This window comes from Folsomia candida, unplaced genomic scaffold (assembly GCF_002217175.1).
Source record: "Folsomia candida strain VU population unplaced genomic scaffold, ASM221717v1 Fcan01_Sc036, whole genome shotgun sequence".
NCBI classification, from domain to species: Eukaryota; Metazoa; Arthropoda; class Collembola; order Entomobryomorpha; family Isotomidae; genus Folsomia; species Folsomia candida.
Window position 1 is genome coordinate 1,164,925 of NW_019091228.1, and position 21,998 is coordinate 1,186,922.

Here is a 21,998-nt window from a genome sequence, read left to right on the forward strand (position 1 = left end):
AACCTAGTACTTCGACAATGAAGGGTTAAGCAGTCCAAAATCTCATAGATCGATTTTAACAATTTTGGTAGGCTATCTTTCGTTTCGTTACCCAGCATTTTCTAAAACCAGTTTGCAGAGTCACTTCGCTTTCAGGGGTCCCAACAAAACACTTTTTTGGAGAAAAATATTCAACGTCCATATAATTTTTCCAACTTTTTTGAGGAAAACGGCAATTTGACCGCGAGAGAAAAATGTCGAATTATTTTGGTAACATATAAGACCTGAATCGATGGTCATCCTGTGATGAATCCTCACTATACGAGGTACCAAATTATGAAGAGAAACTGGGTTCACGAGAAGAAGCTGCCAAAAAAATGACTACCATTAACGGTTTGTATTTGGCTCTGCTATCGAAGCGCGAAGATACTGGACGTCATTTTAGTTGGTCATAACGTAGACCGACCCTTATACTCTAACCAAATCTTGTCAGTATACTTCGATACTATGGAGACTAAGCAACGTTTCCCAAATTCGAAAGAATTTCCGCATTGACAGGATGGATCACCAGCCCACAATTCAGATGCTCCTACTCTCTTTTTCGAGTAGAGGTGGTTTATTGTCTTTGGAAAAGTGGGTGCGGCTCCGGAACAGCCCGAAACTGAACCGAATAGAACATTTATGACCTAGACTCAAAATCCAGGCGTCCGACGAATCAGTTCCATGCGATTGTACTTCCTTGACTGAACATTTTCAAAAAACTTAAAACAAATTTCCCAAAATTCGTTTGGAAAATATGTCATAAATTTTCAGGATAAAATCCCAGGACATGCATGTTCGTCTGGAGGATACCCACAATACTGATGCATAACATGCCATAAAAGATTTGGTTAATAAAATTTGTTTCCTGCAAAAATAACAATTATTTCAACCTATAGTTCCCCTCATCAGAAACTTTATAGCCACGATGTATTTGCTTTGGTTTGGTTGGTAATTAATTCAATCCAATTAATTGACGCTTGGTCCTCTAAATAGTTAGTGGTTTATTTTACAAATGTTTGCCGAAGCATGACGCAAGAAGGTTTAAGGACAAATATTTAAATACTGATGAACATGTATTTATTATGTGTGCTTTGATTTTTCTCTGACTTTAACTTAAAACTAAAGTAGATGTAATTTCGAGTTGCAAAATCTAAAGCGTATTCTAAACGTAGATTCTCTTTTTATTGCATACTTCACGCTAGTGAATTAACAGTAAATAATTTTCGCAAGATTGAAATTCGGATTTCAAAATTTAAGGGGTATTTTCACTATTTTCCACACAAATTATCTTTTTTTTTGATAAATAAAAATACCTCAAATAAATACCTCAAATTAATTAATTAATTCACAGTAAATAATTTTTTGCTGGGAAAAATTTAGATTTCAAAATTTAAGGCGTATTCTCAACGCAAATTCCTTTTTCTGAAAAGTCTCCCTCGTCCAGTGGACACCTCAGACCACGCCCACATTTGACCGGGCGTTCCCTGATGAATCGATCCACGCCATTGTTATATTGGCTGAATCCCTCCCACGAGAGGAGAATTTTCCCGCACAAGGCGCCCACCTGTGCGCGACAGCCCGCCCCAAGCTCGTAAACTAAGGAGCTATCGGCGCACGCGCAACGTCCCTCGATGCAGTACAGCCCTTCGTAAAGGTTGCATTCCCGCTCGATGCTCTCAAAGTTGCAAGGGACCCCGACATCGAAGCGACACTCTCCCATCGGCGTGGGTAGAGAGCCTGAAAGTTAAATTATTTAATTTAGAACTTTGTGAACAACATTGTGGTTTAAGATTTGTGGAAAACGCGATTTTCAGGAAATTTTCAGTAACTGTTTTTCAAATAACGAACCTAAACTCTATAAATCCGATTTTTTGTAAGAATGTAAAATAATATTTAACAAATTATGATTACCAAAAAATTGTCTAATTTAGCGTTTTATTCAGAATTTTTTTTTAAAAAAAAACGTAGTTTAGAAAAAAAACGAAGTATATACTTCTTAAATGTTTAGTTCTACTAATCAGAATTTTTGAAATATTTAAAGTCTAACTCGAGGGATTAAAATTTGATTTTAGTTTAATTGAAATCAATTATTCCGGTTTTTTGTAATAATTTAAATTTACGAATGTTAAGAAGAATGGAGAGATTTAAATTTCTTTTTTAATTTTAACTGTAATTAAGGAAGCTTGATTTGAGCTGTGCGAATGAGACATTTATTATTTCTTAAATAGAAAATATGTACAATTAAAAGTTTCTGTAAGAAGAAATTTGTAATTATTTTCTTACCCGGGCGACACGTGCACGTCCGCGTGATTGTGTTACAAAACGAATTTTTCACGCATTCCTCGTCATACTCGCAGCTTCCGGAAACTATGGTCTGGCAGGACCGGAGATCGTGATCCTTTCTCTTGTAAATTGCATCCCGACACTCGCACCGGTCATCGGAACAGTAGAAATTTTGGGGACACGCGGAATTACTGGAGGAGCAGGAATCCCAGGCCCGCGGAAAAGGCCTGGTGGACTCTTGCGCAGACGCCAAATTTTGAGAGCAGATGACGCCCAAAATTAGAATCAAGATGGGAGTTAAGCCCATCCTTGAAAGTGGGACGAAAAACATTTTAATCTTGATGTGGTGTTTTCGAAATTGTTTTTGCAACGAAATTTGCAGCAGAGTGAGAACTATGTATGTATATGTAAATTGGAGAATCCGCCCTATTTATAGGGGTCCGTTCTTATCCACTCGGAATAACCATAGTTGGGACGCAAACCATGTTCAACCCAGATTATTTTTTTACGAACTTTGTTTTAAAGGACCAACTGTTTAAAAAGAACATTTGGTGCGGAACTTAAATACGCAGATGCGAAAATTTCGGCAAGTCCTTGGCGTCACAAGTTCGAGAAAATGCTAAGTTTTTAGGCGAAATCTGTGCAGCTCTTGCGCGTTTCGCGGACGGATTGTTGAATTTTTCGCATCTGCGCAAGTTCCAAGCTATTAAATGTTGTTAATAGCAGCTTAAGAGTTGCATTTCTAAACGAAGGTTGTCAAAAAATGCTCTGGACTGAATATGGCTTGCGCCCCAATTGTTAGTCTAAGGCATAGCATGACCCACTTATATACAACTTTTTTTCAGATAATTTGGGCAGATTTAGCCCATAAATCTTAAATCAAACGATCCGACTCGCTTTTTCTAACATAGGTATGTATAAATGGGAACTTTTTGCTTAATATTTACAATTTACAGATTACAGAGTTTGCTATTATTTACATAAGTGGGTGTAAATTTAACAAGAGTTAAATACGCATTTGCATACATATAAGTACAGTATAGGCGGGAAGTCTTTCCACCCTCATAATTTTTTCACTTAAGGCATTATATTTCTCGAGAAGCTTGAGGAAATGAACTGCAATTTTGCACAATTACTTATCAGGATGGAAGGTTTTCGGAACCATACTTTGGATAACGGCGTGGTACAGGAAACGACAGGGTGAAATTATATACAAAATTCCGACTGGAAAAAAGTCTTTCCACCTTTTGACATTTTCGTTTTTTTTGTGCAAATCTTAAAAACTTTCTTGAAAATTGTTCTCCACCCACCAGGGGATATACCATTCTTTGAAAAATAACGTTTGTATAATGCTCAACTTATTGCTTGTTATCAATATTAGCTCATAATGAGAGGAAATCGCCTTGTGACAGATCTTGGGCAAGACGTCGTAAAATTTCGTGAGGAGGGGTCTTGATACCAAGCAATTTATGATAAACTACTCGTGAAGAAGTACATAGTTGGCAGAATGGTCCAAAAGTACAAAAAAATTGGTACGGCGGCGAAATTCGTAGCTTATCGACGGCCAAGCATTACGGCCCCAAGGATCGATCACGCCATCCTCTTCTCAATTCAGCTAAACCCTCGGTTGCAGCACCAAAAACTAGCTGGAAACGAAGGAAGACTACAACCTTCAAGTTTCTGTGCGAACTGTAAAGAATTATGTAGAATAAGTTGGATTTAAAGACCCAGCAGTGCGGAAAAAACATTTATTTCCTAGGCCCATATGATCAGGGTTATGAAATTGGCTAAAAAGTATCGAAGTTGATACATTCAAGACTGGAAATGTATAATATGGAGCGACTATACCAAGACAAACTTGTTTGGTTCAGATCGGGTCACTCGGATAAGGAGATGACCAAGAGATACAGACAAATCTAAGTACCGTAAATAAACCATTAAGCATTGGGGTGGAAACCGAAAGGTATGGGCGTGAATGTCGTGGAAGAGCGTCGGAAATTCTGAGATAATCAAAGAATCATGGACCCCAACTACTGTTGCGACATTAGGGATTCGAATTTGATGGTGACGCAAGAAATTACCGTGTGGTGACAATTTTATTTTCAAACGGGATGGTGAATTTAAGCAGAGATCAAAGTTTTTGAGGAGTTGATTTACAACAAACGAGATTTAATTGTTGGATTGTACTCTAAAATCACCTGACGGAATGCTAATGAACATTTGTTGTCAATTGTGAAGCTAAAAATTTCGTACCAAAAATTATCAAACCCGAATGGACTGGGGATGCTGTTAAATTTGAATTGGAGAATTTAGACACTTCATGCACAATCTAAATTTTTGTGTTGACGGCTAGAGGTGTTATTGCCTTCCTAGAGGACCTGGGTGAACATTCCAAATGCCAATTTGACTATTCCATAAGAAACAAAAATTCAAAATGAATGTTGCATTAAACTTTAGTCTGGGTGGAAAGACTTTTTTCCAGTCGGAATTTTGTATATAATTTCACCCTGTCGTTTCCTGTGCCACGCCGTTATCCAAAGTATGGTTCTGAAAACCTTCCATCCTGATAAGTAATTGTGCAAAATTGCAGTTCATTTCCTCAAGCTTCTCGAGAAATACAACGCCTTAAGTGAAAAGATTATGAGGGTGGAAAGACTTCCCGCCTATACTGTAGGTATGTATGTGAGCTTATCTATGCAGATATGTCCATAATATTTGTAAGTGAATATTGTGTAGTGTGATAATTTGTGACAAAATGATACCAGTCACATTCCAACTTAAATATATGTATGCAGGAGTAAAGTCAAAAGTAACATGGTTACATACATATCTGTGATCAATTGTTTGCGTAAAGGTATAATCACTCAAAACAAAACGTTGTCAATATATGACTTAACCGCCTTGGTTACAATTGTGATTCCGAGTAGTAATGAATTTTTTCCGTCCGGTCATAACATTATAACTACCGGTATCAAAATCATCATAACTCGGATTCAACATTGTAACCAAGGTGGTTAAGTCATACATATATTGACACCAGCGGTGTTGATTCGACAAATTTTTATTTTGAGTGATCCTGTTTCTTGTAATCGAGCCGGAAAAATAGTTTTTATCGTCCAAAATAGAAAAATACTTATGTTGGTCCCCCAATGCGTTTAAATAGTTATGGGAAGAGCTAACTTTTTTAATAATCAATATTTTCGTAATTGAACTTCATATTCGTGATCCCCATGAATTTTTGAAAATTTTCATATGGATGTAATGCGCGTACCTTTGAACAATTTTAATTGGTTTTCCAAATTTTTTTTATATGAAAACGTAAATTATGTTAATTACCTGTACATATGTAGAGATTGCGCGAATTGAACTGTTCGTATTATCAACTTACTTCCTCAGGATTTATGGAGTCAAATTTTTTTGAAAATCTTTAGTTTCAAAGAAGTTGTTTCGGATTGCACTAAACCAGGGTTTTTCCCATTTCTTCCATTGTCCCCATTTCCCACCTGCATATTTATATAGGGTGGAAGGTAAAAGTGCATTTGTCCCGCTGCCCTGGTCAATTTGGCTTTAGTAATAGACACCCTACATATTTCCCATTGGTATCAAAACGTCTCGTTTATCGCTATTCGCTACCCAACAATAGAACACTAGTACAAAGTTCCGCTGGTGAATTTGTCCCCAAATTATTTATTTACAATGCGTCAAGGTTAATTTTTTTTGAACGAAGGTAAAAACTCGTAAGGGTGTTCTTGTAAGGAGAAATAAACCGTCGCAAACGCGCATACGGAAGTAGCTTCAGACGTACTTCACCCCAAACGGTCCCACCACAACTCGGGAACACTTAATTTCACTCTATTTCACCTATAGATTAATTTTTTGTAAAAATCTCATTTTGCCCCGACCACACCCCCTGGCGACGAGGGGGTGTGGAACAACTCGGGAACACTTAATTTCACTCTATTTCATCTATAGATTAATTTTTTATAAAAATCTCATTTTGCCCCAACCACACCCCTGGCGCCTAGGGGGTGTGGCAAAATCGGGGAAACACTCAATTTCACTTAATTTCACTTAATTTCATTTAATTTCACTCAATTTCACTTAATTTTACCCATAGAATAAATTGCATTAAAAATCTCATTTTGACCCAACCACACCCCCTGGGGCCGAGTGGGTGTGGCACAATCGGGGAAGCACTTAATTTCACTTAATTTCACTTAATTTCACTTAATTTCATTTAATTTCACTCAATTTCACCTAATTTTACCCATAGATTAAATTGCACTAAAAATCTCATTTTACCCCAACCACACCCCCTGGCGCCGAGGGGGTGTGGCACAACTCCGGAACACATAATTTTACTCTATTTCACCTATAGATTAAATTGCACTAAAAATCTCATTTTGCCCCGACCACACCCCCTGTCGCCAAAGGGGGTGTGGTCCGGTTGCCCCAAAAAGTTGATAGGATCCTCCCCCTGGGGTCCTATGTATGATGGCGAAAACCGATTTCGATTATCTCGATCCGTTCTCCTGATATCCTGCTGACAGACAGACGGACAGACAGACAGACAGACAGACAGACAGACAGACAAAGTCTTCACATAAAGTAGCTGAAGCTACTTAATAATTTCGAGTCGAGTTTATTACCTTAAAAAGAGGCTTTCAAATCTTCAACAATTAATTAAATACATATAGTGAGTCCCGATTTTATGCATATTTTAATGTCAAAATTATTCAAATTACATACTTGCATGAATACACTCTTCGAAATTCAGTATTAAAATAATACCAGGCGGTATTCATATGCATATGACTGTACTATTTAACGTGGAATTTATAAATAATGCCGTGTAGTAATAACCCGGTATTAAAGTTTTCTCTATAATATTGGTATCATTTTTTTACAAACCGTAAAATTTTAATACTAAGGAGTAATAAGCAACCTTAACACCGAGAAATCTTTACCTGCGTGACTCTACCGGATTTCTAACAATGCGGATTCTGTAGAATAAATTCTGTTAGTGCCTTAATTAATTACAAATAAAATACATTTTAAAGTAGTCCATTTTAACAATTTTGTTGTTTTCGTATTTATTAGAATATTTAAGGTGTATTTTCCACGCAAATTCCCCTCTGCTCAAAGTCTCCCTCCTTGAGTTGACACCGCAGCCCACGTGCACACTTGACAAAGTGTGGTGTGTACATGCGCTCAGCACCAGGCGAGAATGGCCAATAGGGGCGATACCTGGGTAGAATTTGGCCACACGTGGCGCCCTCTGTTGCGCGACATCCCGCCCCAAATTCGTAAATTAGGGAGCTATCTGAGCAGGCGCAGCGTCCCTCGAGACATTGCAGCCCTTCAAAAATGTTGCAGTCCTCATCCCGCGTAGGGTTGCAAGACGCCCCAAAATCGTAGTAGCAGTGACCCATCGGGCTGGGGAGGAAGCCTAGATTTCAACAATATTCAATTCATTCAATTCACTTTATTGCATAAATAGCCAGTAGCTCTTGCAAGTCACAATTACATAGTTAGTCAAATTTTTAGATTATAATAATTGAGATAGTAGTCAGGGGAGTAGAGGGAAAACCAGACTGTGGTGGTCGGTCTGGAAAACCTCTACCTGATCTGGGAAGGATGCCCAGATCACCATTCGGCCCTGACTACCTGAAAAACCCAGGCTCAACCAAAGAGTGACAGAGATTATAGGCGATTTACATGTGGGGAAAAATGGTGACATCCAAATGAGTAGGCGACGTGCTGGCGGGGACACGACGGGTTCTGGGCTGGAGCGGAGCGTCCATGGACCACAAACTAACCAATGACCCATCAGGGTTCGGCCTAAGTGACCCCATAAAGGGGCCATGAAACTCTCCACAAACTAACCCCTCCCACCGCAGCACATGACCAGGTCATGGGAACCCCGTAGACCTACCCCAGACGCCCCCACCAGCACCGCGCACACCCACTCTTCAGTCGACCACCCCCACATGCTCACCACCCCAATATAACACTCAAAGGTCTCACCTGGGGGAGTCCTCCAAGACGTAGATCCTCCAGTGCACAGGGTCCGACGAGTTCCATCTTCGCCTGATGGCTCAGCTTGTCGTTGCTGGGACGGGTGTGGCAGGGGGTGTCACTAGGCACGCAGGTGGGGGGTGTGAGTGGACGAGGCTCACGTGGCGTAGGGGCCTTAGGACACACTTAACTGGCCCTGGCACACCCGCGACCCAGATGGAAGGAGATCCAGATGCAGAGCGAGAGAGAGATACGTGTTGCACTGGAGAATGCCAAGGAGGAACTCCAGATTTCAACAATAGTAATAATAAAGGAAATTTCGAACATAGCTCGGAATTGGCCATGGTCCACTGGACCAAACTGGTCCATTATGGACCATGGACCATAAAAAAATTCATCGATTGACCAATTTTTGGTCTATCATTGCATTAAATGGACCATGGGCCATTTTTTAGATGGTCCATCCATGGACCATGGACCATGAATCAATTTAGTTTGAGCTATGATGTAGGGGCAGTGTGAAACAGGTAACTGTACGATAATAGGACGTTACCGACGTTAATTCTCCAAATTAATTAGTTTCTAAAATCAAATTAATAAGGGGTTATTTTTCGAAATTTGGAAACCAAAATTTGCCTTTCAGATATAAAATACGCTAGAAGCAGACTTTATTTAGCCCCCAAAAACCCTCGAAAACTCAGGTTTATGCACTGGATGTGCATTTTCAAAAGCAAATCCCATAGGCTTTCCGTACCCTGTCGTAGATCTGCGTTGCACGTGCATTTCCGCGTGAGTGTGTCACAATATGAGTCTTGAATACAGTCCGTGTCCATGAAGCACGTCCCGGAAACGATTGTCCGACACGACCTGAGTTGTGGATCTTTTCTCTTATAAATTCCATCCCGGCACTCACACGTGGACGAGTCACAGGAGAAAGTGGGCGGACAAGGTCCATCAGGGGAGCAGTAGTCCCACTGTGCGGGGGTTGTTTGTCCAGCCGTAAAAAAATTGTGGGGGCTGAATACGGCGAGGAAAAGTAGGAAAAATATGGGGTTTCTTGTGGTGTTCTGAGTAGACTGCATTTTGACGAGTTCAAATTTGAGAAAAAATGTATGTAGTTTTAATGATGGACCGTTTCGTGGCGAAAGGTTTTTATGTTATAGTGAGTAGGGCTTCCCACAAGACGGGACAAGGCAAGATTCTCCGTCTTGTATCGTCTTGTGACCAACTACGGGACGAAATTTCAAGACAAGACGAGACGACAAGCTGTCCCGTCTTGTCTTGCGTCCCGTCTTGCCCGTCCCGTGCAAGACGGGACAACACGGGACGTACATATGTACATGTTTTAAATGGGTTGAATTTTAAATCTCTTCGCAAAATTTAAATTCGCTTCAGGAAACATGGTGCAAATTGTTTTTACTAACTACAGGATAATTTAACCAAGGTTTCCGCTTGTAAAAATCACATTACACAGGGGAATCGAAAAAGTAGGAACAGGACCTTTACCATCCTTAACACACGCGGGAAGTAACGAAAACGGTCAAAAAGTGGGGAAACCTCTATTTTGGTTTAATTGGAAACTGCTTATTTAGAAATTCATGTCCTCAAGACTTGAGTTCATATTCATGTTCGAATTTTATACTAAATTCTAAATTGTGAATTCTGTTGCAATGATGAGATAAAACTATCCGAAAAATATTCGATGCATGTAATTTCAATTGGTTTTCCGTTTTAAAGGAACAACAATTTCATTAAAGTTATATTCGATTGAATAAATATCATCGTTGCGCCAACTTTTAAATTCAGTATTGATATTCTGAGACGAAAGTATCTTATTAAAATGGTCGCAAGACGTCCCGTCTTGCCGAGACAAGACGGGACAAGACGTTGTTTGATCCGTCCCGTGTCCCGTCTTGCTTGCCAAAACGCGAGACGTAAATTTCCGTCTTGTCCCGTCTTGTTATCCCGTCTTGCCAAGACGAGACAAAACTGTCCCGTCTTGTGGGAAGCCCTAATAGTGAGGAATGGAGGATCCCTGAGGGTTAAATAGTCTGGGAAAATTGGGTTTAACCTTGCCCATCCAGATATTTAGACAGGGTTCCGTGTATTCCATTAAAAACCCATATTTTTCCACTGCAGGTGCATAGTAAAAAATGGGAAAACCTTAAGAAAATGGTTTTCACCTTTCAAAATGGGAAAAGATGTATGGCGACGCAAGTATTAAGTTGTTTGAATAGTTATGCTAACTTCTTTAAAAATCAATATTTTCCGAATTGGACTTCAAATTCGTCATGTCCAGAAATTTATGAAAATTTTTATATTTATTTATGCAATACTGACATTTCTTGATTGTTTTTCCAATTTTGTCATTTATCAATTTTGAACCTTGCCCGAAATAAAATGAATTATTAACAACTTATTTTTTAAGAATTTGAGGATTAATACGAATAAGAAGAGATATGTTAAATATGATAAGTGCTAAAAAACTTCCTCATTTTTTCCCAAGAAATTTCCCCATTTTTTTCATTTCCCACCATTTTAGGTGGGCGGTAAAAGTGTGCTTCTCCCAGTTTAAGTACCAGCTGCCCTTGTCAATTTAGTTTTAACCGGGCGAAACCATACTTCGCACCAGGGTAGTTATCTACTCAATTAATGGGATAAGTGTGTTATGCACACGTGTAAAGATATCAGACACGTGGAATGATTTCAAGTACATTTCCTGCTTCTCCGTCGTATGTACATAGATTGCGGATGACTTGTAAATGCGCAGTTGCTCGTATACGTATGTATTTTTGTATGAATTTATAAACCAGAAATTTTACTAACTAACTAGTGCAAAAAAATGAATGTTTAAGAATTTTTTCATTCCTGGGGGAGCAATGGGACAAGTTTAAAATCAATGTAAAATTTAGCCTTTTTCTATTTTACGACCAAACTCGTAAATTAATGAGCTATCTGCGCACGCGCAGCGTCCATCGATGCATTGCAGCCCTTCAAAAATGTTGCACTCGCCGTGCTCCAAAATGTTACAGTAGGTCCCAAAACCATAGCGGCATTCACCCGTCGGTGTGCTGAGCTGGCCTGCATTGGTTTTTCAAAATTATGATTACATAGATAAAGAAAACACACTCTAAATAATTTGGTGACAAATTATCACCCGTGGAGGTACGTATCTATTTTTGGGTAACGATTAAGCACAAATTTTATCACCAACGGGTAAATTTTTTCGGGAAAAAATTTTATCGAATAAGTATGAAGGTTATTAAAATATTAAAACTCTAATGTCAGAAAATCTTTTATAGAAATGTATATTTTTGTTAAATAACGACGTCACCTGTGTTTGGTACACGAATTTTTGACTTATTTCATGCTCGTGTACCTCCGCGGGTGACGATATTTTTTCCAAATTATTTAGAGTGCAAATACTTAAATGTGAATGAAAAATACAAGTTCTTTCAAGGGATTTTTTTTTGCGAAAACTGCAGGCAGAGCCACCTGTATCTAAATATTTATACACACTCTAAATAAAAATAAGTAAAATTTGTTTAAGGTTGAGTAAAAGAGTGACACAACCAAAAGGTAAAATTTATTCAAGCGTTGTCCAAAATGTGGTCAAAGTTGTGTTTGTAAAATTTGGCCAACAAATTTTGCACAATTTTGTACAGATTTTACCTAGTAGATTGAGTCATCCTTTTTATTACTCAACCTTGAGTCAATTTTACTTCTTTTTATTTAGAGTGTATATAAATACATACCTGGGTGACACATGCATTTCCGCGTGAGTGTATCGCAATACGAGCCTTGGACGCAATCCATGTCTGTGAAACATGTCCCGGAAACGATGGTCTGGCAGGACCTTAGATTATGATCTTTTCTCTTGTAAATCGCATCCCGGCATTCGCACCTGGACCTCGAGCAGAAAAAGGTGGGTGGACAAGGTCGCGTATAAGAGCAGTAGTCCCACATCAGTACGGTCGTCATGGTGGGCTCATCTGTCGGTTCGGTCGAATAGTTGGAGGTTGTTTGCGCAGACGCGAAAAAAATGTGGGGACCGAACGTGATCAGAGGGAGGAAGAAGATGATAGGATTTTTTAGTGTGGCCAGCATTTTTGCCTGTAATGTGAGTAATTTGGGATAATTGTCAGACAGTCAGGTATTGGTTTCTCGGTTTTAAAATTGGTACCGCTTTGTATTAAAATTATATCGATCCGTAAAAATTTTGTACTGATAAGGTAAAACTTTTATAGCGAGATATTGCTAAATAGATCCGGTATTATTTGTCAATCCCACTTTGGTAATGAGTATCGCCTGGTGTTATTTTAATACCGGATTTCTTAGAGTGTGTTCTTAAAAATAATTGTGCAATTACTAATTATTAATTGCTTCGTGGGCGAGTCGTGATTGCGAAGTGGAATGAAAAATTTAGGGTCCTCCGGGGATCTTAAATAGGTTCGATTAAACCGGAAAATTGGGCTTAATCTGATTCATAAATGTGGACAGGATGGCACCAGATCAGTCATCTGTGTAACCCGATTAAGCCGGGATTTGGCTCCACGTGTAGAGATATCAAACACGTGGAGCCAGTTTACACAATCCGATCCGATTAGTCCAACAGTTGAATGAAGCAGCGTATACTGTCTGATTTTGAAAAAATCAATGTCAATCAATCTCAGATTGGATTAGCATAAACCATGACAAATTTAGCACTTTCAAAATTTTAATGAGCACTTTCTCCTCTGCGAATGCAAATATATTTCTCTGGCCATTTAGGCATCTTGCCTTATGCAAATTTCATACTGAATAAATTTGTAATCAAGATAGACACTAATTTGGCCAAAATAAGAGAGTATACGCTGGGAGACCTTCATTTTGAGTACATATGCAAATGACAAATACATAAATTCCTGTCACACATTGCACATTTATTTACTCGGAATGAATGAGGTAACGGAATTTGAACAGGGTAAAAGTATGAAAATTGGTTAAAATATTGCAAAATTTTATGGATGTGTGTGTACATATGTATTTCTATACACTCTTAAAAACAATGCTACCTTTTAAAAATGTGAATGTACATATGCTCAATGCTGCATATATTACCTACACACGCGCGTGGACTGTGCTAAGACTAGAGTTTTACATATGCTCATGCATACTTTAACTTGATAAGTAACAAATGATTAGTTTGTTCTGGACCTAAGATAGTTTATTTAATATAGAATTCAGAGTGCATTTTCTTTTCTAAACGGTACCTTCATTTTTAAGAGTGTTCATATGTGTACCATTTCCTGCCTCTTTATTTCGGGATGGCACAGTAGTTGTTCAGACAAGTGACTTTTCAGACAACTTCGTGAAGGAAATGTGTGACACATAATAGTACCTGTATGTATGTATGTACACTCTTAATAATCCGGTAAAATAACGGAGGTAATGATTTCTCGGTAATAAATTTGGTAATAATATTTTACCAGGTAGTAAAAATTCGCTACCAAAATTTGCTACAAATCGCTTGGTAAAACTTTATTACCAAGCTATTACCACACGGTACAACTATATCATTACCACTTTGGTAGAGTCACATACTTGTGCTTTTTGGTAATGTTTATTACCAGATTATTTACAGTGCATGTACATACATACGTACATATAATAAATATGTGTAGGGGAACGTGCATTGTGCCCGTTGACAAAGCATACTTAAATCATTATTATGCTCCGGAAAAGTACGGATAATCGTATTCTTTACTGATGTCTAGGCAAGACAGACATGTAACATTTACGCAAATTTGTGCACATTCCTTATGCACGTCGCCACCCTGATTTGATTGAATAATGGGACCATCTTTACGTGCACTTTGGCCGTAATTTTGTACATAGCTAATTATCGCAACATAATTATATAAATAAGTTGCCACACGCGAGTGGGCACACCTCATCAGGGAACAATGTCCAGCTCTGGTTATTCCGTTGTTTACCTTATCTTTGCTTTGGTTGATAAGCGATCAATCAATCGTGGGTCGGGTGATGAGTGATCAAGTGGTTTATTTTGCAAATGTGAGGGTCGAAACATGACGCAAGACTTTGTCACGATTTGGGATAAATAAATAGTGAGAGTCGCATATGTACATTGTGTTCAGTTTGCTTGATTCTCTCCAAGTTTAACTTGTAAATAATTAAAATTTGAAGAAATATTTTAAAAATGAAATACGCCACGATTTTTTTGACCGTTTTTCTCTTGGGGGTCAGTTGTTGCGTTGGAGAGGAAGGACTTTTCGAAAGTTTGGGACAAATCGGAAATAAAACGTTTTTCAAGTCGGCGACTACGGTTAAATTTTGAAAATTTGAAATTTTAATCGGAGCGATGATTAAAGGGTTAAAAATAATAATGTTGTGATTTGGCACAGGAGTCGATTTGGGGGGCATCGTCGGGATGCAGGGCGGAGGGAATGGAGATGGCGTCGATTGAGACTGCAGAGGAAAATAACTTTCTACTATCACACTCCAGCATTGGATTGTTCGTTAGTAAGTTATAAATACATATTTACTAAAAAATGAAAATATTTTAATTTTGTGATATTTTTAACAAGTCCGATTTTTTAAAATTCGGTCATATCCGTAAACCTGGATTATGTCGATCTTCAAAATCTGGGCCAACTTTTTTCGATTACTAATCGAAACATACATAAGTAAAAAAAGTAATTGATGATTACTTTTTTACATTCGGAAAATAATAGAATTTTGAATTTGAAATAACTTATTTGGAAAAGCTTTTTAATGAGACGATGAATAATCACGATTTTTAATTATGATAAGTATGGAGATTTAATTAACTGATTTTTAAAAATATCAGGTTACTGGACTTCCGCTATCGTGATTAACACGGGTGAAGATATGAAATGGCACTACAGCGGGACTCCGGTGGATTTAAGCTTCATGGAAATCCCGGGAAGTTACATCACAGCTGGTGTGATTTTTAATCGGCTAAATCGTAACTGGAGACTGATCACGATTCACAGCGGGATTGGTGAGACAAGACATCCTTATTTGTGCGAAGCGGTTGTTGGGCGGGAAAGCGGGGCGGGAGAGAGGAAATTGAAAGAAACTTCGCCATCTAGACCAGCTGGTCCAATAATTATGGAATCTGAGAATTCGGGCGTACTTGATGTCCAACTTTTGGGGCAAGTTGGGAACAAAGAGTATCACGTGGATTTGACTTCACAGGTAATCATGTAAATTTGTCGGGTGGAAACATATGTTCAAAATTTTGACAAAAACAATTAGAAATTTTTATTTCAAAAAATGAAATTGACTCCACAGCTGACCTGGAATGAGTCCCGCCACACTTGTGAAGGGCTTGGGATGCAACTCGCCGAGATTGTGACCGTTGACGAGAGCAATTTCCTTAAGACCCATGTCCTCCTGGAACAATGGCATCGTAAGCAAATTTTCAAAATTTTGGGCCAAACTAGGCACAATCTTAAAAATAATGTTGCGAAATCCAAAATTCATTTGGAGTGGGATAAGTTCATTCGAAGAATTCAAAATTCATTTAGATTTGGAATAGTTCACTGAATAAACCCGAAATTCATTTAGATTTGGATAAGTTCATATGGATATGGATAAGCTAATTTGACAAATACAAAATTTGTGTTAACTTAACAAAATTTTTATTTGTTAGGATTTTGGGTGGCTGCACGCGTCTTCACGTATCCGACCGACTTGACCTGGGGGAATGGACAGCCGATCGACTACACTTTGGGGCAAATGGACCCCACCGACCTATATTTTAGAAATGCGCTGACCTTCGTCGGTGTCGAGGGGGACGGCTATTTTGAACCGGAATCCACTCGAAGGCCCTTCCTCTGTCAGAAAATAGTGGGAAGGGACCAATAAAAATTTGGAAATTTTTCTAGAAAAGGGTTACTTCCATTATAAAGAAGTAACTTCCATAATATCCATATTTATGGAAATTTGTCTCAAAATTTTGAACCAGGTAGATATGTAAGAAATTGTTACAAAATAAAGGAATATTTGAATCTTAGCACATGCTAAATACAAACAGAGTCTGAACTTTATTTTAGGAAATTTTGATCATTGTAAAATATAATTCGTAATTGTTCTGACAATCATGCACTCATGCACTCCTAGAAATCCAGTATTAAAATACTCCCAAGTTGTATCCATAAAGATACATATTACTCCACCAAAGTGGGATTGAAAAGCAATATCGAGTAGTAAAAAATGCATGTGTACCTCTGTATTATCGTTTTACCATACTGGTAGCAAATATTTTTATAAAATGGTGACAAATTTCCTCCAGGTCCAACAGACGTTTCAAATTGTAGTATATGTACATATTTTATTGGGTAGGACTAATGAAAATAGGACACATACATATTCTGAATTATTTAAATGTTTAACACGACCCAATTATTATTTTTTTGTAAATAATTAGGACAAATTTGGTGCAAATCTGTATTTCCATAATGACGTGTCAAATTATGTTCCAGGTTGCACAATCTATCAGTTTAGCATTGCAAGGCAAACTACCGTTTATTTTTAGGAGTGCAGGCATTAAAATTGCCAACCGCCTTATGTTAAAGTTCTGCCAAGACGTTTGCTACACACACTTTTTTATAAATCTTTAATACCGAACTCCTATTTACCATATTTACCATAGGATGTTAAAAGTATCTACTTTTGTATCAATACAAGTTTAGTTGGTGCACAGGGTGGTTTAAATGTAAATGTCACGCTACAATGGAAAATTATGCAAAGGGGAAAATCCATAAATTTCCAATAGGATTTGAGATTGAGATTTTTGTTGATTATTAAACTCTAATATTAAAATTGATGACAAAATTCTCAAAATGTTGAATTTCAAAGCAAAATCTAGGCAACTAATAGAAATTTACGAATCTTTCTCATTGGGAAAAAATTTCATTGTAGCGTGACATTTAAACCACCCGTGTACATACTCAAGTATTAATCGTGGGATTATTTTAATACGGTGTTTTTCACAGTACAATTACTCATTTACTCGGTAAATTGAACTCAAGAATGTCGTTCATTGCACGTTATACTTACATAGGATTAATCAGAGCATACATACATATTTAGTGGCTGCTGGACGGGAAAAAGTGCCCCATGAAAACCCACTTCCAAATAATTTGGCACAATTTGAGAGAACAGTGGCCGCGGACATAACCATTACAGGATGGGGGAGAGAGAAGGGTTTATGTATTTATATAACATGTGGAGATGATGTGGACATTGTCCTACCCTTCCATGGTCTCTGGTTCACAGCGATCTGCATGAAATCCAGTCTACTTTGGATACATGCACTGTCCATGAGCACAAACTCTGTCCATGGAAGACAAACAGGTTCCGAAATCATACCACTCTCACTGAGGAATTAGTGAATGAAAATAAATTTTATGCCGAGTACACATACTTACTTAACAAAACCCTTGACTTGACTGTAGATATGGCATGAGTAATCACACCCGTAAAAAGACGGCATTGAAATAATACTAGCCATTCATACATACATACATATATTGATGACTACTCTACCAAAATATTTCGTAAATACTGATACATAAGTATTACAATGTTACCATACCTTTGTAAATATGTGGGTCGCTCTATTCTGCACAATGGTATATTTTTTTTATCGAGGAATCAATAACTCCGTGATTTCTTAGAGTGTATTTCTGTATGTATCAATTCCTGGAAAAACTTGACTCACATCCTGCAGGAATGTAGTTGGTAAATTAATCCTTAAATTTAGTCATGAGATTTGGTCAGATGAGATTTAGTCGAGTCCTGATCACGACGTGACTTGATATTTAACCTAAACTTGAAATTTAATTAGTAAATTGATCGTGACTTGTTGGCAAGAAATATTTTAAACGACTAAATAATATTTTTCTAGTCAGAAAAGTATTTTATACCTATTTCCTTACTTAATAAATAAGAAATTAAGAAATAATGCGGGTAATAACAAAACTGCTAATTTGTCTCGGGTTGGTGGAAACGTTACTATTTTGCTCAGTTGCGACTGGAATTGAGGTAATGAAATCAATATTTGTCAAGATCTTAAAATTTAATTGACAACTAATCAGGAAAATTATCAGTCAAATGTTGCGGTGGAAATTTTGATTTTTTATACATTTTTTTTAATACGAAAAAGTGCGTTCAGATTATAATTTCTGGAGGGCCCCTACATAAATAAATATTTAGTGATTGACAGAAAGTTTGGCGAATTAGGGTTTAACGAAAATATAATTAGGCCAAACGGTAAAAAAATTATTATTAGCGTGCCGGATGAAAAAATTGTAGTAAAATTTGTCGAAAATGACGGAATATAAATAATCTCTTTTGTTAAAAATACTGAAGAATGATTAAGTGTTAAGTACTTTTGTCAAATGGTATTTTTTGAGATTGTTTTCTTTTTACAAAAATGGTTTTGGAAAAACTGTTGATTTTGTAGTACCTGAAATGATCGTGCAAAAAATTCGACGGACCGAAGACCAAGTTTTGAGTTCTGATTCTCCGCAATTTAACACATCGAAGGCTTAAGAATTTGAATTACATGGAGAACAATTTTCCTGATTTACAACCTTTCACACATATATCGACATGCCATAATTTTATTCGATTTCATAATTTCATTTTAATTATATTTTACTTTCTTCAGGATTCCCCATCATCCCAAGCTCAAATAGCCAACAATATCGCTACCCAAATGCTAGATGACGTATTTGAGGCCCGTCACAAACCCGCGATAGACGCCTTGACCTCCTTTGACAGGACTAAATTGGAGGACTTGCGAGACAATCTGATCAATACACAAGCCGAAAAAGTGTCTGCCATCCAAACGAAGCACGATGAAATTAAAGCCATAGGAAAAGAGCCGGGCACGAAAATAGTCAAAGATTTAGATGTGGCGAACAATGTTTTAAAAAACCTTAATAGCTTAACAGTTGACGCTTATTGTTAAAAGCTGTATGTATGAATTTTTATGTAAAAAGTTAAGGAGACAAAGTGTCTCAAATTCCCAGAGTTGAAAGGAGCGGTGTGATTGGATTGGAGGTTATTCTTTATTCTTTTTAGTGTGTTAAGTATATGGAGAGCACGCCGTTCTTTTTACTTACTTAAGCAGACACGCAGTAGTGAAGGTGTGGAATTTTAAGTCGTGAAAGTAGTTATTTTTGGGTTGACAATTAGCCAGTAAAATTGTTTAATAAAGTAGTAGTTTGTTTGTCATTTAACAATACGACCTCTGAAAGTGTATTATTTCCATCAACGAATAATAATACGTTATATTTCACATTAGAAAGGGCTCTTATTAACTTCAACCGAGACACATTAAGTAGAAGCGTTTTCTCGGGTAGAGATTAGTCGGGCGTTCTACATTTTTTGGTGACCTCGACGTGATCGAGGTTGAAGTTATCACAACAAGTGCGGATTCTTTGTGAAAGTTGAAGTGAAGTGTTGGTGGTTCGAGACTCAACCCTTAAGGAGCAGACGTTAATCCTGCACAGGACTGTTCGTGGAGCGGGTGGTTTGCTGGGAGGTCATCGTTCCTGCCAATTGAAGGAGATACTGAGTTTTTGCGGTGCTGTACCCGAAGTACAGCATCCTGAGGTCGTGTTGTTCCAAGAGGGAATAATTTTGAACAAGTATTGATTATTGTTGTTCTGTTGGGTCCCAGTCTTCTAGATCACCATGATGAAGGAGGACCAGGATGACCACTTGCAGAGGAGCGACAGGAACAGGAGACCGCCAGATCGCCTGGATCCGTGTTGGAAGTCGCCGACGCCTAGAAAGAAAAAGGAGGTGATGAAGGTGGGAGCGGAATCTGAACCGACTGATGCTCATCAAGATCAGCCGTCCAGCCCCAAGAAAGAAGGACCGTCATTTATGTCACGGCTACTCGGATTCGGTGGAAAAGAGAAGAGTCATCACACGGCGTCGACATCGAGTTCAGCGATGAAAAGAAGGAGTCAAGCTGAGGCTGCACATCAAGCCAAGATTGCATCAGTGCTCCAAGAAGTATCCGAACTTGAGGAAAAGTTGGAAGTGCACGAGTGTGAACTGCGTTCGGTGCGAGATGAAATTGAGAGGAAGAGCGCGATTATCAATCCGACTCATCCCAATTATAAGGCCGAGGAGGCTGAAAATGTGAAAAAGGAGATCATCATTCTCAACGAGGAGATGGTAGCCCTCAGAAACAAGAATGAAATGGAAAATATCCGGCTGAGAGGAAAGATTAAGAGATTGAAAATTCATTTGGAAACTTTGCAAGCAGAAAAGAAAGCAGTTCTGGCCGAGATTGATGATGATGAAGAGCAACGGTTGAGTAGTAGTAGTAGTGACGAGGGGGGTGACGTTGACCCTGACGAAACAGTGAGAAAATTTGAAGCATGGAAAGAAGGAGTTGCCGCAGCTGCGAAAGAAGAGATGGCCACATCAGCGCAAAGAAAGGAAGAAGCAGCTACGATGGACAATATCGCTCAGTCACTGCAAGCCTTGGTGAAGATTTCGAATAATCCTGCACCAAGGAGCGATATTCAAGAGAGAATGATGGTGCGGCAGTCAATTGGTCGTGACCTTCCTCTCTTCAGTGGACGACCGGAGGAGTGGCCCACCTTCGTCGCCACCTTCAAGCGAACCACAGAGTCATGTGGATTCACAGATGCAGAGAACATTGAAAGGATTAGAAAATGTGTGAGAGGAGAGGCGGCGAAAAGTGTCGAGTGTTTGTTAGTGTCTCCGAACTCGTTGCCGGAAGTGCTGCGAATTTTGGAAGAGAAGTTTGGCCAGCATGAAATAATAGTGAGAAGCATGATCGCGAAGGCAAGAGCATCGCCATCAGTGAAGGAAGGAAAGCCGCAGACCATGATTGACTTTGGAACGACAGTGGTCAATCTGGTGGCGACTATAAAGAATTTAGAAGAAATGGAACATTTGAGAAATCCGGTGCTCCTTCATGAATTGGTGGAGAAGCTGCCTGATAGTGACCGGAAGAATTGGGAAATGGAAGTTGTGAAAGCTGGACAGAGACCATCATTGGAGGACTTTAGTGAGTGGGTGAAAATGTGTGTGAAAATTGCCTGCAGGATGGTACCATTGAAGTCCGCCGACACGAAGAATGAAAATCAGCAGAAAGTCAAGAACAGTCATCAGGAGAGAGAAAGTGTCGCCACTGCTGCCGGCTTATTCAGCGGACAAGCTAGCAAATTGTGCTTGTTTTGTGGTAAGTCTAACCACTACAGCAGTGAGTGTTATCGGGCAGAAAATATGAATTTGGGAGAGAAGAAGGAACTGATAAGGAAGAATAAAGCTTGCTTCAAGTGCTTGCGACTTGGACATGCTGTGAAAGATTGTAAAGTGAAAGTGACGTGTGGAAAGTGTCGTGGACCCCACTGCAAGTCGATGTGTCCTGAGCTGTGGGCGAATCAGAGGGCAATTCAGGAGCAGCAGTCGACAGGGGGGCCAACCACCAACGCCCACAATTCAAATCATTCGTGCCGGAAGGATGTTCTCCTGAAAACTCTAGTGGTCCGCGTCGTTGGACCGACGTGTGGTGCGCCTTCTCTTTGACGAAGGAAGTCAAAAGAGCAACGGTCGGTCATCAACGCTGGAGGCAATTGGAAGTCGAGTCGTAG

At 38.7% G+C, this 21,998-nt stretch overlaps 3 protein-coding genes across 3 annotated transcripts; 2 read left to right on the forward strand and 1 right to left on the reverse strand.

Moving 5' to 3' along the window:
• Positions 1-1,081: 1,081 nt before the first annotated feature.
• LOC110860974 lies at positions 1,082-3,069 on the reverse strand. Its single transcript, XM_022110094.2, has 2 exons — positions 2,305-3,069; positions 1,082-1,758 (listed from the first exon to the last, which is right to left on the reverse strand). Exons 1-2 carry the CDS (start codon positions 2,633-2,635, stop codon positions 1,412-1,414), a joined length of 678 nt encoding a protein of 225 aa, XP_021965786.1. The 5' UTR covers positions 2,636-3,069; the 3' UTR covers positions 1,082-1,411.
• Positions 3,070-14,376: 11,307 nt separating this feature from the next.
• On the forward strand, positions 14,377-16,381 carry LOC110860955. The gene is made up of 5 exons (XM_022110076.2): positions 14,377-14,647; positions 14,727-14,844; positions 15,173-15,543; positions 15,640-15,757; positions 16,001-16,381. The coding sequence occupies exons 1-5, from the start codon at positions 14,522-14,524 to the stop codon at positions 16,213-16,215; spliced, it is 948 nt and encodes a 315-aa protein (XP_021965768.1). The 5' UTR covers positions 14,377-14,521; the 3' UTR covers positions 16,216-16,381.
• A 1,749-nt stretch (positions 16,382-18,130) lies between these two features.
• Positions 18,131-19,598, forward strand: LOC110860962. The gene is made up of 2 exons (XM_022110084.1): positions 18,131-18,396; positions 19,025-19,598. The coding sequence occupies exons 1-2, from the start codon at positions 18,316-18,318 to the stop codon at positions 19,325-19,327; spliced, it is 384 nt and encodes a 127-aa protein (XP_021965776.1). The 5' UTR covers positions 18,131-18,315; the 3' UTR covers positions 19,328-19,598.
• Positions 19,599-21,998: the final 2,400 nt, after the last annotated feature.